Source organism: Bos taurus, chromosome 5 (genome assembly GCF_002263795.3).
Source record: "Bos taurus isolate L1 Dominette 01449 registration number 42190680 breed Hereford chromosome 5, ARS-UCD2.0, whole genome shotgun sequence".
In the NCBI taxonomy this organism is placed as follows: Eukaryota; Metazoa; Chordata; class Mammalia; order Artiodactyla; family Bovidae; genus Bos; species Bos taurus.
The window spans coordinates 49,488,791-49,511,812 of record NC_037332.1 but is presented as its reverse complement, the minus strand read 5'-3'; the positions used below and the strand labels follow the sequence as shown (position 1 = coordinate 49,511,812).

The 23,022-nt window shown below is 42.0% G+C and overlaps 1 protein-coding gene and 1 non-coding gene across 2 annotated transcripts; one reads left to right on the top strand and one right to left on the bottom strand.

Moving 5' to 3' along the window:
- Positions 1 to 498: 498 nt before the first annotated feature.
- On the bottom strand, positions 499 to 22,971 carry KICS2 (KICSTOR subunit 2). The gene is made up of 3 exons (NM_001206082.1): positions 22,737 to 22,971; positions 13,334 to 13,619; positions 499 to 1,315 (listed from the first exon to the last, which is right to left on the bottom strand). Exons 1-3 carry the CDS (start codon positions 22,969 to 22,971, stop codon positions 499 to 501), a joined length of 1,338 nt encoding a protein of 445 aa, NP_001193011.1.
- On the top strand, positions 2,481 to 2,552 carry TRNAF-AAA (transfer RNA phenylalanine (anticodon AAA)). Its single transcript has one exon. It is a non-coding gene; the product is annotated as a tRNA-Phe (tRNA).
- Positions 22,972 to 23,022: the final 51 nt, after the last annotated feature.

Below are 23,022 nucleotides of genomic sequence, written 5' to 3'. Positions count from 1 at the left end.
TAATTCATGAGCAGAAAATATTCCTTGATTTTAAAAAAGCTGTTTTACATAGAATCTCAGTTACTCATCCAGGAAGGAGGGGAGGGAAAGACAGGGCGTTTGAAATTACATTGGAATACAATGTTTGGGACAATATAAAACATCTGGAAAGAAGAATCAAAGGCCAATAAATATTAGTCTACATGAAATACAGGAAAATAGAAGAAAACGCCAAAAAAAAATACCTTGCTGTACTGCAGAGACCAGCATCCATGACCACCTCCTAGACTACTCTTTGGATATGTAATTCAGTTGGCCATAATTGCTTATAAAGGGCGCAATGCAATCAGGCAGGGTTTGTCCTGAATTTAGAAATGCAAGAAGCATGGGGTAGGGGAGGGGTGGGGAGGGGTGTGGAGTTGGGGTGGGGTGGAACCTCTAATCATAGACCACTGTAGATCGTTAGAGCAATTAAGAACACAACACCCAGTCTTGAATACCTTTCACACAAACCACCTGCTAACCTTTGGATCCAGGTTTTAGACTTGCAAAAACCTTGGGGTTCTTAAGGGCAAGTGAGATCTCACTAAGGAAAGAAATAAAGTGGGAGTCTCTCTCCGATTTCTTTGACTCAAAAATGACAACAATGGTAAAGTGAGGTTCTGGGCGGGTGAGGAAGTAGGTGCTCTGAACTTTGTCATCATAGAAGTGGACCACTTTCTCCAAGCTGTTCAGGTCAGACGTGCGGTCCGTCATGATCATGATGACATTGGGCCAGTGCATGACAGGCCGGTCGCTGGGCAAAGACACCACAGCCGGATATTGATCCACTCCCTTGGGGGCCTCTCTGTAGGAATGGGGGTGGTGATAGCCGTGACCCTGAAAGCTCTCAGAACCTCGGTTGTCGAAGATTAAGGACACGTTGGCAGCGTCATATTTCCTGATGAAGCTGGAAATCTTTCCAAAGAGGTCGGGGCTGGCTTTTGCAGTCAGCGCTTTCATTTCTGAAGCAGTCGTTTGTCGGCTCAGCGCCTCGTGAAAGTAGAAGCTAAATTTGGCAAGAAGCATGTTTTTGAGTTTCATCAGCCAAAGGAAAAGGTGTGGGGGCTGAACGGCCTTCTGAGACTGCCCTCCAAACAGATGTTTCTTGGTCTCCCGTTGCTTTTCAAAGATCTGGCCCCAAGTCTGCAGCTTGGTGTGAGCGCTGTGCAAGTTCACCAGGGACGGGAGGAACTTCCACTCGGAGACCTGGGCCTGGGCCTTCAGGAGGTGACTCAGGACGTCGACCTCCAGCTGGAAACTGCTCTCCAGAGGACTGAGGATGGGGTGGTGAAATCTAAAGTGGGAAGGGAAATGAACACGTTAAGTGGAAATGTGACCCCACGGTGACACTTTCTATCCTCAAAAAAAAAAAACCCAGTGTGGTCAGACAAACAATGTTATGTTTGAGAGCAGGGAAGGGAAAGACAGAAAGATTCCATGTTGATTTATTTAAACAATCGTTCTGACAACTTCACCATCTCAGGATTATATCAGTGTTATAATCTCCCATGGGAAGAGCCTGATGTTACAAAAAGAAATTGAGAATAGACGCTACTTTCTTTTCAAATAAAAACTGAATTAGCTGTAAGTCTTTCTCAGCTTTTGTTTGTTTCATTTTGTTTGTTTTGGGGCATGCCACACAGATTGTGGGATTTTAATTCCCTGATCAGGGTTGAACTCGGGCAGTGAAAGCACTGAGTCTTAAACACTGGACTGCCAGGTAATTTCTGTTATAAGTCTGTCTGAAGTTTATTTATTCCAGGAATTGTATGACAAAACACGACATTCTATTTCAGCCTTAGATCCTAAAGAGGCAAAGAAAAGGTCACTGAAATATCTCTTAAATGTGCACATAACACATATCACCTTATTTAATGTTCACAGTAACTCCAAAAGGATTATAAAACCTATTTTGCAGATGGGAGTAGAGACGATAAACCAATATCTGAAACATAGTATGTAATCAATAAGTGTTTATTAAAGGAATAGGACACTTACCAGAAAGCCCTTATTCAATCCTAGTTCCCAAATTCCCTTCATAATTTAATCACAGTTACAAACAAAATGGTGCCTAAATTTAAAAAATTTTATACTTCAATCACTTTCCATTTATCTCAGGATAAAATCTAAAATCCTTAACAAAGGCTTACAAGGCCTTTTAATAACCTGTGCAAGTTCACCTTCCTTGAACTTAAAGACCCTCCTCAGTTTGATCCACATTCCCATCCTCCTCAGTTTCCCCAGAAATTACATAACTAGAAATGAGGCGATATCACAAAGAAAGTCAAGGTAATACTGTGATTCCATTCCTTTTTGTCCTAGACAAAATGTTTTTTAAAAATTTTAGCCATGATCTACAGTAAGAAATACAGTTTATGCTGTGACTTAGTACTGTGACTATACTATACTTTATACATATACCTATAGATAAATTTCATATTTACACTTACTATGGGACTTCCCTGGTAGCTCAGACGGTAAAGCGTCTGCCTAAAACGCGGGAGATCCAGGTTCGATCCCTGGGTAGGGAAGATCCCCTGGAGAAGGAAATGGCAACCCACTCCAGTACTCTTGCCTGGAAAATCCCATGGACCGAGGAGCCTGGTAGGCTACAGTCCATGGGGTTGCAAAGAGTTGGACACGACTGAGCTACTTCACTTTACTTCACTTCACACTTACTATGCACAATGTACTCTTGATATTTATTATACATATATATTTGTAATTAGGTTGCTGCTGCTGCTAAGTCACTTCAGTCGTGTCCGACTCTGTGCGACCCCATAGACGGCAGCCCACCAGGCTCCCCCATCCCTGGGATTCTCCAGGCAAGAACACTGGAGTGGGTTGCCATTTCCTTCTCCAATGCATGAAAGTGAAAAGTGAAAGTGAAGTCGTTCAGTCATATCCAACTCGTAGTGACCCCATGGACTGCAACCTACCAGGCTCCTCTGTCCATGGGATTTTCCAGGCAAGAGTACTGGAGTGGGGTGCCATTGGTTACTACTCACTAAATTGGCTTAAAGCTCAACATTCAGAAAACGAAGATCATGGCATCCGGTCCCATCATTTCATGGCAAATAGATGGGGAAACAGTGGAAACAGTGTCAGACTTTATTTTGGGGGGCTCCAAAATCACTGCAGATGGTGATTGCAGCCATGAAATTAAAAGACGCTTACTCCTTGGAAGGAAAGTTATGACCAACCTAGATAGCATATTCAAAAGCAGAGACATTACTTTACCAACAAAAGTCCATCTAGTCAAGGCTATGGTTTTTCCAGTGGTCATGTATGGATGTGAGAGTTGGACTGTAAAGAAAGCTGAGCAAGGAAAAATTGATGCTTTGGAGCTGTGGTGGTGGAGAAGACTCTTGAGAGTCCCTTGGACTGCAAGGAGATCCAACCAGTCCATTCTAAAGGAGATCAGTCCTGGGTGTTCTTTGGAAAGACTGATACTAAAGCTGAAACTCCAATATTTTGGCCACCTCATGCAAAGAGTTGACTCATTGGAAAAAACTCTGATGCTGGGAGGGATTGGGGGCAGGAGGAGAAGGGGATGACAGAGAATGAGATGGCTGGATGGTATCACTGACTCGATGGACAAGAGTTTGGGGGAACTCCGGGAGTTGGTGATGGACAGGGAGGCCTGGCGTGCTGCGATTCATGGGGTCACAAAGAGTCAGACACAACTGAGCGACTGAACTGAACTGAACTCACTAAATTAATTTGATGACTCCAGTATGCTCCAGTCACCATGGGATATGATTTACAGGCTTGACCCTATGTAATTTAATTGCTACACTTCCAGTAGTCAAGTACGGATGTGAGAGTCGGATCATAAAGAAGGCCGAGTGCCAAAGAATTGCAGTGCTGGAGAAGACGCTTGAGAGTCCCATGGATTGCAAGATCAAACCAGTCAATCCTAAAGGAAATCATCCCTAGTATTCATTGGAAGGACTGATGATGAAGCTGAAGCTTGAATACTTTGCCACCTGATATGAAGAGCCAACTCACTGGAGAAGATCCTGATGCTGGGAAAGATTGAGGGCAGGAAGAGAAGGGGACGACAGAGGATGAGATGGCTGGATGGCATCACTGACTCAATGGACATGAATTTGAGTAAATTCAAATAGTGGAAGACAGAGGAGCCTGGCGTGCTGCAGTCCATGGGGTTGCAAAGAGTCAGACGTGACTTAGTGACTGAACAACAGCAACAACATACTGTCAAAGAGACAGAAGATTCATACATACCTGTTTTGGCCCTGGTTGAAGAGGACAATTTTGGTTATCAATTAAACAATTCGGAAAAAAATCATCACAAATATATCTAGAGTTTTTAAAACCCTAAAAAAATGAGATGATTACGAGATCCCAAACTAGGTTGAATATTATAAGATAGAAACTGATTATCATGTGATAGATAGGATGCAGTTATTCACATAACAATAATACATTGTTTTTTGTATTACTGGCATTTTATAGTCAACATCCTCTAGGAAAGGGAAGCTAAAACATGGATGGAGGGTGTAGTCTAATAAGGCACTGAAAGAATCAGAAGGATAAATTCAGTTCAGTCGCTCAGTCATGTCCAACTCTTTGAGACCCCGTGGACTGCAGCACGCCAGGCCTCCCTGTCCATTACCAACTCCTGGAGTTTACTCAAGCTCATGTCCATTGAGTGAGTGATGCCATCCAACCATCTCATCCTCTGTTGTCCCCTCCTCCTCCCATCTTCAATCTTTCCCAGCATCAGGGTCTTTTCCAATGAGTCAGTTCTTTGCATCAGGTGGCCAAAGTATTGGAGTTTCAGCTTCAGCATCAGTCCTTCCAATGAATATTCAGGACTGATTTCCTCTAGGATGGACTAGTTGGATCTCCTTGCAGTCCAAGGAACTCTCAAGAGTCTTCTCCAACACCACAGTTCAAAAGCATCACTTCTTCGGCGCTCAGCTTTCTTTACAGTCCAACTCTCACATCCATACATGACTACTGGAAAATAAACCGGATCTCAAATCCTCTAGCTCAGGGACTTCCCTGGTGGTCCAGTGGCTACAACTCCGTGCTCCCAATGCAGAAGCGGTCCAATCCCTAGTCAGGAAACTAGACCCCACACACGCCAACTAAGAGTTCACGTGCCGCAATGAAAGACCTGGTGCAGAAAAATAAATAAAAGTGTCTTTTAAAAATCCTCTGGCTCAAGTACTCAATTAACTAATTTGGACTCTTCAAACATTACATGCTTCGAAATAAACACTAGGAAAGTCTAACACACACAGACACACACACATACACTATAGCATGTCTCAAAATCTTTGCATTCTAGGAAATGCTCCTACCACCTTATCCTTTAGGCAACTTGACACTTAACAAGCCTTAAGCATCACAATATTCTGTAATCATGGGTAACAAGAAAAATCTGCCAAGGAACTATGAACACAGTAAGACTGTTAATAATGGGAAAATGGTATCATTCTATCACAAGTAACAGTACTCAAAGTGATTTTTCTGCTTCCAATTGGAAATCATTTATATCCAATATTCTCCTTGAAAGAAAATGAATTCTCTGTACCAACCTTTAGAATTCCACACAAGCTTTTCCATAAACATATTAAAAGTGTTTAAATGTTCAATGTTGATTAGGATGAATGTGAATGGCAAAGCTACTTTTCATCTTTTCAAGAAGAGCTAAAAATTTATATTGATGTTATTCTGCCAAGACTTTGAGATTAGCATTACGTTGTATCATCTTTCCATTCCTGCTCTGTGCCTTATACCTATTCACATCTCAGGCCATGGGGTGGGTGGTGGTGGTGGTCTGTTAAATCGTAATCCAAAAACACACACCTCAGCTATGGCAGCAAGTTTGAAAGAGTCTGAATACAGAATACACTGACAACTATTTGCAGAGAACATCTGCTCCAAAAAAAAAAAGAGAGAGAAGACAGAAAAAGAGAGAGAGAACTCAAGCATGCACTGCTTCCTTCACAGATCCCCATCAAGCAGCTCCTTCCAAAAGAAGTATGGAGGTCCACGCATGTGAGAAGTCAGAAGTCTGATGAAAAATAAAGCTGTAGCACAATGTGAATATAGGATATGTCACAGAACTGTACACCTAAAAATGATTAAAGTAATAAATTTTATGTTACGTAAATTTCACCACATTAAAAAAATCTATAATCCCACTTAAAACAACTATTTTACTAGTTTTTAGATATAAACACATTGACGAAATGAAGATGAATTAGCCAAAGGTTTGCCCTACAAGACTTAACCTGGTGGAAGGAGGCGTTTATAATGGGTACAGGTAGGAAGTAACATATCTCTTAGGATGGGTACAGATCAAGTTACTGTTTAGAAAAAGGAACAATTCGTTTTGGTTGAAAGGTTGTGCAGGCCATGGAGGAGACAAGTTTAAATTGACCCACAAAGCTCAAAGAACTGGTAGGAGTTAGCCATGTGAAGATAAGGGCTTAAATTTCAGGTCCCAAATTCCTAACTACGCCAACTCCACCCCTTTGCTGTGTGATTTTGCAGCCCTCCCACCAGAGGTGGCACACTTTCCCACCCTGGACCATGGACTGGTTATGTGATTTGCTTTAGCCAAAGGGATGTTAACAGATCTGATGCAGGCAAAAGCTTAACATGAGCTTGACTGGGCTTGTTCTTTTGCACTTGGGGCCTCACCACTAGGTAGCTGCTTCCTCTCTAACCTTGGGCTCAGAATGAACACACATGTAGCTGACTAAGCCCACAGCTCACAACAAAAAGCCAAGCCCACTGAGAGCAGTGTGTTCAGCACCGCTACCCAGCTGAGTCCAGCCTACATCAAACAACTCCCAGTAGACCTGTCTGCCTGAAAGTGTGACTTTGGGGATGCTCTGTTACACAGAATGACTGTGGCAACAGCTGATACAAGATAGAACTCTATGGCATCCTGGTATATTGACTATTTTAAGCTGAATGAATTTGACCAATGACATGTGCAGGAAGGAGTTTCTGGCCCTCTCCTGAAGCAGGTAATAAAACCCTCAAGTAAGAGGGCCCCTCCTTGTACCCTGAGGAAAGGAACATTCTTATCTCCAAAGACAAAAGGTCACAGAGAGAAATCTGAGCTAACAGGCCTTGCTGTTTGACCCAGTTCAGGAAACTTGGCTCATACCACTTTTTCCCACAACTCCCACTCATCATCAAATCTAGCATAAAGACACAGGTTTAACAACTTATTTGGGTCTTCATTTCATTAAGAAGACTCCAGGCCACATTGTTGTTTGGTTGCTAAGTCCTGTCTGACTCTTTGCGACCCCATGGACTGTAGCCCACCAGGCTCCTCTGTCCATTTCCCCAGGCAAGAATACTGGAATGGGTTGCCATTTCCTTCTCCAGGGGATCTTCCTGACCCAGGGGTTGAACCAGTGTCTCCTGCATTGGCAGGTGGATTCTTTACATCTGAGCCATGAGGGAAGCCCCCAGGCCACATTAAAACTATATTAAATACATTTGTATGCTTTTCTATCGTTAATCTGTCTTTTGCTAAAGGGTCCCCAGCTAGAAAAAGGGTAAAGGGAAGAGGCAGTATTTCCTCTGATACAAATTCAAGCACATTCTAAGCGAACTAAGTAACAGGAACTAAGGTAGGAAATAGCAAATACTTATGGGGAATGCATTAGATTGTGGACTGTTGGTTTTTTTAGGGGGGGCTTCTGCTTAAAATCCTGTTTTCTCTTTGAAGCTGCTTTCCTTTCACTCAGAGTTTGAATGCAATTTAAAGCATTTGATGGGTCTTAGATAATTTGAGAAGTTGGGTTGGGGCAAGATCACAGGAAAGCCTCGAGTCTTCACTGTTAAGATCTAGGCATGTCAATTAACGAGAATAGAATGTGTCCCACATAAATCGCACTGTTGTTGGTTTTGCTTATGAAATTTTCAGTGGGCAATAGTTAACCTTACTGAACTACACACATGCAACCAACTGTTTCATTAACAGTGTTATCATTACAAATTTTTTTGAAGGAAAAAGGGCATCAGTTCAGTTCAGTTCAGTCGCTCAGTCGTGTCCGACTCTTTGTGACCCCATGAATAGCAGCACGCCAGGCCTCCCTGTCCATCACCAACTCCCAGAGTTCACTCAGACTCACGTCCATCGAGTCAGTGATGCCATCCAGCCGTCTCATCCTCTGTCGTCCCCTTCTCCTCCTGCCCCCAATCCCTCCCAGCATCAGAGTCTTTTCCAATGAGTCAACTCTTCACATGAGGTGGCCAAAGTACTGGAGTTTCAGCTTTAGCATCATTCCTTCTAATGAACACCCAGGACTGATCTCCTTTAGAATGGACTGGTTGGATCTCCTTGCAGTCCAAGGGACTCTCAAGAGTCTTCTCCAACACCACAGTTCAAAAGCATCAATTCTTCGGCGCTCAGCTTTCTTCACATAAAGCCTAATAAATCAAATCACAGTTCTGCCTATGGTGAGAATTCTGTCATTTGAAGCATTCAGATTAAAAAACAAAATGTGCTTCCTAAAATGCAAACAGGAAACACATAGTTTTTCAAGGCAGAAGAAGCCTGGTGTGTCTATCTTTGCCTGGCAAAGGTTTAAAGCTATCCTTTTCTACTTTAACCCTCCCCCGCAAAGGCAAATAAACTTACGTAACTCAATTTTTTAAAATGTCCTTTAAATACTAGCTATAAAATTATGATTAAAGAATAAAAATCATTTAATAGAATATTATTGCTATACCAGATGGACTTTAAAAAGCTGTCTAGAATGAATAATTGCAGATCCCTGGTTGGGGAACTAAGATCTTGCATCCTGCATGGCGTGGCATCAAAAGGACACATGGCACCACACAAGGAATACAGCCAATATTTTATAATAACTATAAAAGGGACGTATCATTTAAAAATTGTGAATCACTGCATTGTATACCTATAACATAAAATACTGCACTTCAATTAAAAGCTCTTGCTTTAGGAGAGTATATATTAATTTGCATTTATAATCAATATTCTAGTTTTGCTTTAACCGTGAAACAGAAGGATTAGCCAGATTTTTCTCTTATGCCCATTGTACATAACAGGTAAATAAATTCAAAACAAATTCTACAGAATCAAAAAATGTTCCACTGATGCTTCCTTGGGGGAAAAAACCCAAGTTCTACTTCCCTTTAAAAGTATTCAAGGAATAGTAGACACCCTGACCCTGAACTCAACATTCAAAAAACAAAAATCATGGCATCCGGTTCCATCACTTCACCACAAATAGATGGGAAAACAATGGAAACAGTGACAGATTTTATTTTCTTGGGCTCCGAAATCACTGCAGATAGTGACTGCAGCCATGAAATTAAAAGACGCTTACTCCTTGGAAGAAAAGCTATGACCAATTTAGATAGCCGACAAAGGTCCGTCTAGTCAAAGCTATGGTTTTTCCAGTAGTCATACATGGATGTGAGAGTTGGACCATAAAGAAAGCTGAGCGCCAAAGAATTGATGCTTTTAAATTGTGGTGTTGAAGAAGACTCTTGAGAGTCCCTTGGACTGTAAGGAGATCCAACCAAGTCTATCCTAAAGGATATCAGTCCTGAATATTCATTGGAAGGACTGATGCTGAAACTCCAGTACCTGATGCAAAGAACTGACTCACTGGAAAAGACCCTGATGCTGGGAAAGACTGAAGGCAGGAGGAGAAGGTGGACAACAGAGGATAAGATGATTAGATGGCATCACCAACTTGATGGACATGAGTTTGAGTAAGGTCCAGGAGCTGGTGATGGACAGGGAAGCCTGGTATGCTGCAGTCCACGGGCAGTCAAAGAGTCAGATATGACTGAGTGACTGAACTGTACTGACCCTGAAAGAATTAAATCTGTATTATTTTTTTCTATAGGGCACACAGAATGATTAATGTTAATGATTAATCAAATGATTAATGTTAATTGTTCAATTTGAAATGCAGCATCACAAATGACTGTGATTCTTAAACAAGAATTTATATTTGCTTAACAATGAAGTAAGTTTGCCAAAAGAGGAAACCTTTAGCACCATTCTACTCTGAGCACAACTGGCTTCCAGGGGAAAAAAACAAAACATGCTTCCTCTTCAACTCTGAAAGCAAAGAGTAAATCATGTTACTTAGTATCTAAAATAATTCCACTTTCTCCCCCGAAATCAATATATTATACAAAATTTCAACTTTTCAGTAATTCTAAAGAATTTATATTGCTCAAATTAACCCAAAGCATCTAAATGTAGGTCATTTTTGGACTAGGTTGTGTCTGTGATCAGTAATTCCCTATCAAGCAGACAAAGGTAGTATTGGTGGAGAATGTCTATAGCTGAAAATACTTACTGATCATGTGTTATCTTACAGCCCAACTCCATCAGTGTCCACTCAGCAGGATGAGGGGTACAGACAAGTGTCCTAAGATCTCCAACAATGAAATCTGGGCTTTTGCTACTGCAGTGGAAGAAACTCCCAGGGCTTTGAGAAGTTGGGGTGTTTCAAAGAAGATTCAAGGTTGATATATCACAATTCTAACAAAAACAGTTAAATAGTAATAACCTTTCATTACTATGGGGAATTTCTGGAGCTCAGTGGTAAAGAATCCACCTGCAATGTAGGAGATGTGGGTTCTATCCCTGGGTTGGGAAGATCCCATGGAGAAACAAATGGCAACCTACTCCAGTATTCTTGCCTGGGAGATCCCAGGGACAAAGAAGACTGGCAGGCTACAGTCCATAGGGTCTCAAGAGTTGGATACAACTGAAGTGACTAAACCACTACTACCTTCATTACTATGATACAACAAACACACAGGCACTTGCACACACACTGATAAGGCTCCATACCCCATATATCCAGTATCGGCATCATTCTCCTACTTATTCAATTTTTCTTGCCGACTTATGTATCAGTATCACAGGAATCTTTTAAAACAGACAGGTGTCTGGATACCCAATCCAGAATTGCTAGATCTTACTCTCTTGGGAAAGAAGGGCCCCGATATAAGTATTTTTCTTAAGCTCCTGAAATGGTTCAACAAAACCACTTTCACATTAGCATTTGGGAATCACCACATAAGATCCTTCATCCTAAGAATCATATCTCCAGTTATACTATGGTTTTGGCTTATAAAAATTATTAAGAGACAACATATACTAATCAGATTTGAGGGAGAAATAAAACAATACTTCCAAACATAAAAAATTTGAAAACATGTAAAATTTGTTTAAAAAAAGAAAATATGTGTATTGATATGCATAGACTATCTCTTGAGAACGACAGAAAAAAGTTGTTAACATTCATTGACTCTCAGGAAGGGAATTTACCTGAAGAACAGGGGCAGAAGGTGAATTTTCACTACTGTATTCTTTTGCACTTTTATAAATTTTGAGCCATGTTAATATATTGGAAAAGACCCTGATGCTGAGGAAAATTGAGGGCAAGAGGAGGAGTGGGCAACAGAGAATGAGATGGCTGGGTGGTATCACTGACTTAATCAACATGAGTCTGAGCAAACTCAGGGAGACTGTGATGGACAGAGAAGCCTGGTGTGCTGCAGTTCATGGGGCTGCAAAGAGTCAGACACAACTTAATGACTGAACAGCAACAATATATTACCTATTAAAAGTAAATAAAAAGATAATTTAGAATACAGTTTACCCTTGGATGACATGAGTTTGAACTGCACAGGTCCACTTACGCGCAGATTTTTTTCAACAGTAAATACTTTGCATCCTTGGATATGGAGTCACAAATAGGGAGAAACCACAGATGTGAAGAAACCTTTCTACCAACCTTTGCTTTCAAAATCCTACCTGCCCTTAAAAATCTTCTCAGAGAGGGACAGATTGGGAGTTTGGGATTGACATCTATATATCTATTTTAAATATAGCAGTGTGTATCAGAGAAAACCATAATCCGAAAGGATACATGCATCCCAACGTTCATTACAGCACTATTTACAATAGCCAAGACATGGAAGCGACCTAAATGTCCATCAACAAAGGAATAAAGAAGATGTGGTACACATATGCAATGGAACATCACTCGGTATAAAAAAGAAAATAATGCCATTTGCAGCAACATGGATAGACCCAGAGGCTATCATGTTAAGTGAAGTAAGTCAGAGAAGGACAAGTATCACGTGATATCACTCATATGTGGAATCTAATTTTTAAAAAGATACAAATGAGCTTATTTACAAAATAAAAGCAGACTTAGAGGTATCAAAAACAAACTTATGGTTACCAAAGGGGAAAGATGGGGAGAAGGGGTAAATCAGGACCTTGAGATGAACATACACACAAAACTACAAATATAAGATAAATAATCAACAAGGACCTAGTATAGAGCACAAGGAACTCTACCCAATATTCTGTGATAACCTATAAGGAAAAATAATCTAAAAAAGAATAAATATATGTATGTGTATAACTGAATCGCTTTGCTATACACCTGAAACTAACACAAAACTGTAAATAACTATACACCAATAAAATTAAAATATTTAAAAAATAATAAATAAATAAAATAAAATAGATAACCAACAAGGACCTACTGTACAACACAGGGAACGGTGCTCAATATTCTGTAATAATCTAAATGAGAAAAGAATTTGAAAAAGCATGACAACATATATATGTGTAACTGAAACACTTTGCTGCACACCTGAGACTAATACAACATTGTTCATCAACTATGTGCCAATATAAAATTAAAAAAAAATTTTAAGTCTCCTCAGATTCTACCTCCTCCATATAGTCTCTTTTAATCTCTGTACTTTGCCCACTACTCATCTGTTAATCAGATGAGCATTAATTAGCCTTCATTTGGGAATATAAATTAATATATCTGCCTTTCTTTTTTAAGCAAACATATCTGAACTCATTATGTCCAAAGGAGTGGTATCCTTCAAAGTCATCACTTTCCATTTAGCTCATCATAAAATTACTGAGCACCTACTATGTGCAAGGCTCTATGCCAGGTTCCAAGGACCCCAAATAAAACTGAGTCATTCACAGTCAATGATGTCCACAGCACCATTCAAATTCTTTTGGAATTGCTTTTTGGATCTGACAGTAAGTAATATATTACAACCAATCTCACTTCTTTATGGGTAGCTTGTGTCTCCTGCACTGGCAGGCAGATTCTTTACCACTGAGCCACCAGGGAAGCCCTGCTTAATGTATACCTGGTGACTAATTAACATATATAAAATGTAATACAGCCATTTTTCCTTCACAGTTATTCCATGAGACTCTGCATGGAATTGCAAGGTTGCCACATCCCATCCCTCCCTCCTCACCTACACTGACCTGGAGCTGTATTTCTTGAGGATGGTGTCCAAAAGGCCAACAAGCTCTTCAGCATTGATGAACTTCTGTGTGCTGAGAGTGTACATCTTCTCATAGAAGTCTGCAATCTCTGTGCGAGCCTGAACAAAGAAGCAGAGCTGCTCTGACAGGTGGGAAAGGAGCTCTTCCACGTGAGGAGCAGTGCCCCCAAAGGCACCACGGCCTGTCACCACCTTCTTCAGCTCGTTGTGCAGGGAAGTATAGATGGTGCGAATGGAATCCTTCCTGCTGAAGAAAGACTGGCCCCCTGGAAGGCAAATGACAGAAGCAGGTAAGGAAGAGAAACCAGACCCACAAAATGCTTGCCAGCATCCAGAAGGAAACAATCCAAGCCACTGAGCTCAATGACTTTTCATCTACCGTATTCTCTGACTTCTACATATTTTGTGACTCATAATTTCACAGGAGAGTAAGTTAAGTGGATGCCTGGTACCACTCATTTGTGTAGCCATGGACCTGTGTATGATTTTCCTGTTGCCTTGTTGTTTAGCTGCTAAAATCATGTTTGACTCTTGCAACCCCAAGGACTGTAGCCCATCAGACTCCTCTGTCTATGGGATTCTCCAGAGAAGAATGGGCTTCCCTGGTGGTATTCCAGGCAAGAATACTGGCGTGAGTTGCCATTTTCTTCCCCAGGGGATCTTCCCAACCCAGGGATCAAACCGACGTCTCCTGCATTGGCAGGTGGACTCTACCACTGAGTTTTCCTTACCCACATGCCAATCCCACTTCAATGAAGGATTCAGATCTAATTCAGAGGATAGTTAACCTAGCAAGTGACATGAACCTGGTTCTAAAAAGCCCTCCTTCCACATTTTGGAATTTAAAACAAAAGAGAATACCCAATTATGAGACACTGTTGTTATTCTTGGTATATCAGAAAACTTCATCTTGGCTTTGGAGTTGTATTTTTCTTTTAAGCTATACTAGAAAATGGAAAACACAGCCTACTGGGATCCCAGGAGAATAAAAGGAAATGTTAGTGTTCTTAGCAAGGTTGACACTATAGGTTACATCACAATAAGCACCACATTGTGAATTATTAAGAGTAGGAAGCAATTATAAATAACTGCTGCTGTAACTCAGGGGTTCCAAAGGAAATCAGCAAAAAGTAAGGCCAAATACATTCTTTATAACAGTTGAAAAGGTTCAAATGGCATATACATCATTTCTTTACTTCTGTATGAATACATGAAAAACTATATTTCTGGGGCCAGTTTCATAGATGTTGTCTGAAGCAATTCTGTACCCTAACAAAGGCTCAGAGGCAAGACACTAGGAGAACAAAAAGAAATGTCAGGTTTAAAACAGGAAGTCTTAGGAATATTAAAAATCTCAGAGACAAGGACAGTTTAAATTCTCTGCTAATAATTCACAGAAAGCTTTAATGAATGAGTTAGTATTCTAAATAAGTTAGGAGGGAAAGTTACATATCAAGCCTTTTGTAAAATGTTCTCTTAATGAATGAAACATTTCACAATTTATTGCCCAGTTTGTATTTCAAGAAAGGATTCTTATATCCCTTACTACTATGGCAACCACTTTGCCCTGGTTTATCTGTGACTGTCCAGGTTTTAGTACTGAAAATCCAGCTTCTCAGGAAACCCTTAGTGTCATGTCCTGAAAAACCCCTCAACTTTGAGCAAACCTATACTGATGGTCAGGCTTCCCTGATACCTCAGTTGGTAAAGAATCTGTCTGCAATGCAAGAAACCCTGGTTCAATTCCTGGGTCGGGAAGATCCACTGGAGAAGGGACAGGCCACACACTCCAGTATTCTTGGGCATCCCTTGTGGCTCAGCTGGTAAAGATTCCATCCGCAATGTGGTGACCTGCGTTCGACCCCTGGGTTGGGAAGATCCCCTGGAGGAGGGAAAGGCTACCCACTCCGGTATTCTGGCCTGGAGGATTCCATGAACTGTATAGTCCATGGGGTTGCAAAGAGTCGGACACAACTGAGTGACTTTCACTTTCATGTGGATGGTCATCCTACTTAACTTCTGATTCCACAGGCAAACTACTGATACTTAAAAAGTGTTTTCTCCAATACACTGCCCAATCACACTGGCTAGCATTCACATCATTTCTCTTACTAATAGCAGCAAAAACGATATGGTACAGGTGGATCCTCAGATGGTACCAATGGTAAAGAGCCCATCTGCCAATGCAGGAGACCTAAGAGATGTGGGTTTGATTCCTAGGTTGGGAAGATCCCCCTGGAGGAGAGCATGGCGATCCACTCCAGTATTCTTGCCTGGAGAATCCCATGGACAGAGAAGCCTGGAGGGCTACAGTCTGCAGGGTCTCAAAGAGTCGGACACAACTGAGGTGAGTTAGCACACACAGGTGGATCCAACATCCTATACAGGACTGTATTCTGGAAGGTTTGCCTTCCTTCTCCGTCTGCATTCAGTCTAGCTTTGCAGATTTCGTAAGGTGATGGTATGAAATAAATGGACATTTGTGCCGAGGTCTAGGACAAAATCTGTTAGGTTAGGAAGGTAACAAGAGTACTGAGTAAAAGCTGAAAGCCCTGGAAGGCTGAAAGACTTGGTTCCAAATCCCAGCTTCCAAATTTACAAGCTGTGTGATGTGCACTAACTTAGCCACTTTGAGCCTTAGTTGTTGTTTTAACATGAAACTAAAAAGACACAATGAAATAACACTTGGTTTGTAACAAGCCTGGAGCAAAGCACATAATCAGTAATGCTAATCCCTTTCCCTTTCATTTGGGCTTCCCTTGTGGCTCAGCTGGTAAAGAATCGCCTGCAATGTGGGAGACCTGGGTTTGATCCCTGGGTTGGGAAGATCCCCTGGAGAAGGGAAAAGCTACCCACTCCAGTATTCTGGCCTGGAGAATTCCATGGACTATATAGTCCATGGGGTCGCAAAGAGTTGGACACGACTGAGCGACTTTCACTTTCCTTCCGTTTCTAACTAATATAAGAAACTCTCCCAATAAACACATGAAAGATGCTCAACATCGCTCATTATTAGAGAAATGCAAATCAAAATCTCAGTGAGCTATCACCTCACACCATTCTGAATGGCCATTATTAAGAAATCTATAAACAACAAATGCTGGAGAGTATGTGGAGAAAAGGGAACCCTCTTGCACAGTTGGTGGGAATGTAAATTGATACAGCCACTATGGAGAACCATAGGGAGACTTCTTAAAACACCAGGAATAAAACTACCATACAACCCAGCAATCCCACTACTGGGCACAGACCCTTAGAAAACCATAATTCAAAAACACACATGTATCCCAGCATTCACTGCAGCACTATTTACAACAGTTATGACATGGAAGCAATCCATCAACAGATGAATGGATAAAGAAGTTGTGGTACATATATACCATGAAATGCTGTGCGTGTGTCTCTATGTGTGTTGTGTTAAGTCGCTTCAGTCATGGCTGACTCTTTGCAACTCTATGGACTAAAACCCACCAGGCTCCCCTGTCCTTGGTATTTTCCAGGCAAGAATACTGGAGTGGGTTGCCATTTCCTTCTCTAGGGGATCTTCCTGACCTAAGGATCAAACCCACATCTCTTACGTTCTTTATCACTAGCACCACCTGGGAAGCCCGTAAAAAGGAATGAATTTGAGTCAGGTGAACTAAGATGGATGAATCTATAGTCTGTAATACAGACTGAAGTAAGTTAGTAAGAGAAAACCAAACATTGTGTGGGTGATAAGTCATTTCAGTCGTGTCTGACTCTTTGTGATCCAATGGACCATAGCCTGCCAGACTCCTCTGTCCATGTGATTCTCCAGGCAAAAATGCTGGAGTGGGCTGCCATGCCCTCCTCCAGGGGATCTTCCCAACCCGGGGATCAAACTCACATCTCTTACGTTTCCTACATTGGTAGGTGTGTTCTGTACCACTAGTGCTGCCTGCTGCTGCTGCTGCTGCTAAGTCGCTTCAGTCGTGTCCAACTCTGTGCGACCCCATAGACGGCAGCCCACCAAGCTCCCCCGTCCCTGGGATTCTCCAGGCAAGAACACTGGAGTGGGTTGCCATTGCCTTCTCCAATGCATGAAAGTGAAAAGTGAAAGTGAAGTCGCTCAGTTGTGTCTGACTCTTAGCGGCCCCATGGACTGTAGCCCACCAGGCTCCTCCATCCATGGGATTTTCCAGGCAAGAGTACTGAAGTGGGGTGCCATTGCCTTCTTCGTTAGTTGCTGAGTCATGTCCAACTCTTTCTATCTCATGGACCCTAGCTTGCTAGGCTCCTCTGTCCATGGGATTTCCCAGGCAAGAGTACTAGAGTGGGGTGCCATTGCCTTCTCCTAGGAAGCCCCAAATATCATATATTAACACCTAAGTATGCAATCTAGAAAAACAGTACTGATGAACCTATTTGCAGGGCAGGAAAAGAGACAAAGACATAGAGAACAGACTTGTGGACACAGCGGGGGAAGGAGAGGGTGGGATGGATTGAGAAAGTAGCATTGTAAAATAGAAAGCTAGCGGGAAGCTGCTGTATAGCACAGCGAGCTCAACCTTGTGCTCCAAGACAGTCTTGAGGGGTGGGATGGGGGCTGTGGTGGGACGGAGGTTCCAGAGGGAGAGGACATATGTATACATATGACTAATTCATGTTGTTGTGTGGCAGAAACAAACACAACATTGTAAAGCAATTATCCTCCAATTAAAAACAAAAGAAGCTCTCAATACTACAGAGTCAGGCTTCTGCAACTCTGTGGTCAATTGGGAGCTTCAAGTACTGGAAAAAGAACAGCTAGCGGGTTATCTAGGGGGTATGGAAGGGCTTCCCTGGTGGCTCAGATGGTAAAGAATCCACCTGCAATGCAGGAGGCCTGGATTCGATCCTTCGGACAGGAAGATCCCCTGAAGAAGGGAACAGCCACCCACTCCAGTATTCTTGCCTGGAGAATTCCATGGACAGAGGAGCCTGGCGGGCTACAGTCCATGGGGTCGAAAAGAGTTGGACACAACTAAGCAACTGAACACACACACAGGCATTTGGTGTGGAAACACCACATAAATATAAAGAATACTTTCTAAAGCTTATCAATAAACATACACTACTAGTATGTGAAAACAAGCTAACTGACACTTTAAGGAAGGGAAAGACCACCAATTCATTTCTTTTAAATGAGTCTTTTTTCTCAAAGCTCTCAGGAGCACAAGCCTATCTGGTGACTGTCCTGCTGACGAATGGGAAGCCCAGGTGGCTCAGTGGTAAAGAATCCACCTGCCAATGCAAGAGACTTGGGTTCAATCCCTGGGTGGGGAAGATCCCCTAGAGAAAGAAACCCGCTCCAGTATTCTTGCCTAGAACATTCCATGGACAGGGGAGCCTGGCAGGCTACAGTTTAGGGGGTTGCAAAGAGTCCGACATGATGAGCACATATACACACACAAAGACTGGAATATCCAATGGGGAGTGGCCTTTCTTCATGCTGGGAAACAAGGAACCAGAGACACCAGGCTTCTTTCTTGTCTCAGTTTTTTGAATTTACAAAATATAAATATTTTGAATTATTTCTAGAAGTCTATTTTCATGAAAGCTCATTATTTTTCGAGATTTCAACAGTCTATCTCATATCAGGAAATTTCAAGTAGCAAGTATATTAAAGGAGTATGCAAAATTTCTAAGCATATCCATTAACTTCTTGCTAATGATAATCTTTAAACATCAGTTCTCAAGGTAAGTCATTTTCTACCATGGAAACTTCCAGCAACCAGATGTCGAGGAAACTCTCCAACAACAAAACAAAGGGGAGAAAACTATGACCTTCTAAAGTCCTCCACAAGCGATAGCGACAGAGTGAAAGGGCAAAGTAGGGAATTAAATGGTTAAAACCGCTAGGCAATTATAAGTAGAAAAATATGGAGACCCTTGTAAGTTACTGATTATTCAAAAAAGTAGGTTTGCTTAACCACAAAACCACGCTGCAGAAGCATGAGACATGCCCCCAAACAATAAAACAATGGAGGCATGAGACTCACATATTGTCCAGTGAGCTCAGTAAGTTAACGATCACCACTTTGACACACTCTCTGACACATAAAAAACAATGATTTGTAGACCTAGCTTGACCACGTTTGGACAAGAAAACTCCCCTGCCCAACCTGGAGGAGGAGCCGATGATGGAAGCATGATGTCTACTCAAGGAAGACAAGGAAGTTCTTCTCCTTGCTATTTTTCCTTTGATTATAAAACTATAGCTCAGTTAAGTTCCCAAGGGGCAGCTTTTCTCGCCCACCCGCTTGTAAGCCTCACAAGAGTCCTATTCTTATAAATCACTTCTTATCTCTCACTTTGCTCTCGTTGAGTTCTCCGAGCTGAGACATAAAGCACTGTGGTATGAGAACTCTTTGGAGCCCCCGGAAATGACACCAGTTGATTTTGGTTTCACAGGTATTGAGTCACCATATTTTCTTTTCCCAAATGAGGGGAGTATATTCTCCCCTGAGAGTATGGAGAAGGCTATAAGATAAGCACTTCCTCCAAAGTTCAACTGAGCCAAGTCAGGAACAGAAGGCTCCCTGTCAGTTCTGTCCTTTATCTAAAGTCCCAACCTTTCATTTATAATCAGGATTCACAGCTAAGGCCTCCAATAAACAGTCACAAAAGTAGGGTCAAAAAGACTTACTTTTTAAAACAATGCTTTCTACATGTTTAAAAGGTATACATAAACTTTTTGTTTTGCTTTTTAGAGAAACCCAGATAATTATTCTGTAGTTGAAGAACATGGGACTGTGTTAAGTGGCAACACAAAAATTTTCCCAAGTTTTTAAGAAAATGGGAGCGTCAACTCAATGAAGAACTCAATCAATGGGAGCGTCTACCAATCAAGAAGTCATATTGTAAGCACATTAAAACCACAAACATTCCCATGCCGAAAAACCATAAGGTATTTGCAAAGTTAAAATTTTACATCTGGAACCTACATTTACTGTACATGGTAATAAGTTATGAGGCATTAAACATGCCATTTTCAGAACATTTTTTCTGAAATGACAGATCAGCTGGGAGCCTCAATAGCCCTGAGGATGTTTCATAGTGTAAATTGCTCTGTGGATCAGTTTCAAAGCACAGCCCTCAGGCTCACCCATGCAAGCTGGGGTCCTTGCAGAACTAATCACTTTACATAATGAGAGCCACTTCACAGAATCCAAGTCAGAGACAGTGATAGCCTTGTGCATGTTCTTATGCACATCAAGCACATAAAGCCAGGCACATACAACGTAAACTAGAGTAGATTCTTTCTTTTTTTTTTTTAGAAATCTACTTTAGAGTGGATTTCTTAACTGAGGTCTATACACAGGACACGACTGAAGAGACTTGGTGGCAGCAGCATACATAGGCTATGGGTTTCCCAGGTGGTTCAGCGGGTAAAGAATCTGTTTGAAGATGTGGTTTCAGTCCCTGGGTCAGAATGGCAACCCACTCCAGTATTCTTGCCTGGGAAATCCCATGGACAGAGGAGCCTAGCAAGCTAGGGTCCATGAGATAGAAAGAGTTGGACATGACTCAGCAACTAACGAAGAAGGCAATGGCACCCCACTTCAGTACTCTTGCCTGGAAAATCCCATGGATGGAGGAGCCTGGTGGGCTACAGTCCATGGGGCCGCTAAGAGTCGGACACAACTGAGCAACTTCACTTTCACTTTTCACTTTCATGCATTGGAGAAGGAAATGGCAACCCACTCCAGTGTTCTTGCCTGGAGAATCCCAGGGACAGGGGAGCTTGGTGGGCTGCCGTCTATGGGGTCGCACAGAGTCAGACACGACTGAAGCAACTTAGCAGCAGCAGCAGCGACTAAACAATAACAACAACATACATAGGCTTTAGGAAATCCGACTGAATACTTTCATGTTATATGCAAAATTGTATTACACATATATTTTTCTGGGGAGTGAGGCCACAGGTTACCAAATTCTCATAGGTGAGCTAAAAGAAAGAACCTAAGAAACATGACCCTGGGATCAATTACCAATCTTCATGAGGCAGAGGAATCTAAAAACACCAAAACTGCCAGAATATTACCCACCATCAATTTTATAGCCAGGATCGTCTCCATTTTCATATATACATAATAATATGTAAATTACACAATACATAGTATGTAAATTACAATACATCTACAATTTTTTATAAATCATATGGTTACAAACACAATCTGACAGTTCAAAGATAGGTATTCTGGTACAGGCTCTATCACCTACTCACACAACTTCACACACACACACAATTTGCCAATCCATAGAAAGGGAATTACAATAATGCAACAGCAATTGTAAATTTATGAAAAGTGCCACTGTAGGAAAGAAGGAAAAAATACAGAAGGTGAAACTACCTATTTCTTGCCAACAAGTCCACACACTAAATAACAAGATACTGTTTGAAAAGCTAAAGCAAAGATCTCAGAAAGTCCTGCCCCTTGGGTGTTTACAGAAAGCAAGATATACAGGGTCATCTTCTGGCAATATAAGTGGGGGAAAAAACTCAAACTGGAATCTGCACTCAGTTGTAGTCTTCAATTTTATATTGTACATATGTCCTTCGTTCATACCAGACCCTGTGCCTCTGATATTAAAGAGTCTAAAACAGGCCAAAGCACTAAAAAGACTCTTAAAAACTCTGGAATTCATAATATCGGTAATTATTAGTAGTAATACTTTATATGTATAGCCTTTGGCTTTCACATATATTATTTCCTTCTGATCTACTCATACTGTTTGTTTCTACTAGTGAAAATCAGCTGAATCAGCTCCTGCATTTGATTTTCAGGGGCAAGATTTATCATGGGACGATAAGCGTGTTTACCATTTTCTCTGTAAGACCCCTCTTGTTAGTTAGGCATATTTCTTGCCTTTCCTGTCCAGTATTCTTTTTTTTTTTTTTTTTTCTTCATTCATTAAATGTTTATTGAGGGTCTACGAAGACGGGGTAGGACTCCATCTGTAATTCTCTGGGGCCTTAGCCTTAAGAGGCCAGACAATAGTGTTTATTAATTCTAACTAGGTTGTACTGCCAAGTTTTGCTCCTCTCGCCGCAGTGTCACTGGTTAGAAAGCGAGTTTGCGTAACTTCTCACTTATGGCACCAATCCATGCATGAGAAAAATGGATACAGCCATCCGTCTGGAGCACAGCCCTGCAAAGAACATCCACCCAGTTGGCCAATCTAACTGCCGCGCAGGCCCGTGGGCGGGGTTTGTGGAAGCCGAGGGAAGGAAGGGATCGGTGGGAGGAGACCTGGGAGTGCAGAGTTGAGCCAGCGGCTACGAGTGACAGAGACTGGGAACCCAAGCCCCTGCCGATCGGGGAATATACTCCCTTTCCTTCCTCCTCCAGGGGCACCGGGGGGCGGGGCGGAGGTACCTAGTTTCTGCCCCAAGTAGGTGAGGCTGTGATAGACCTTCTCGGCCGCGGCCAGGTGGGCCAATGCCGCCAGCAGCGACAGCCAGCTGCCCCCCGCGCTCTTGTTGGCCTCTCGTTCCTTCTCCACATTGTCCTTGGCCTTGTCGTAAGAGAAGATACCCAGATGAGAGAAGAACGTCTCCAGCACCGCCTGTTCCACCGGGACCGGGGCGGCCAGCGGGATAGACTCCCCCATGCGAGCTGCGCTCCAGCTCCACCCACGTGGCTCGCCTCTCCCTCGCACTTC

What these genes read in the sequence shown, in the direction of transcription:
- KICS2 (NM_001206082.1), bottom strand. Translation starts at nt 22,971, where the DNA reads ATGGGGGAGTCTATCCCGCTGGCCGCCCCGGTCCCGGTGGAACAGGCG. An exon ending in CTACTTGGGGCAGAAACTAG is followed by an intron (nt 13,620 to 22,736) that starts GTACCTCCGCCC and finishes TTTGCCTTCCAG; the next exon opens with GGGGCCAGTCTTTCTTCAGC. An exon ending in CTCAAGAAATACAGCTCCAG is followed by an intron (nt 1,316 to 13,333) that starts GTCAGTGTAGGT and finishes TTCCCACTTTAG; the next exon opens with ATTTCACCACCCCATCCTCA.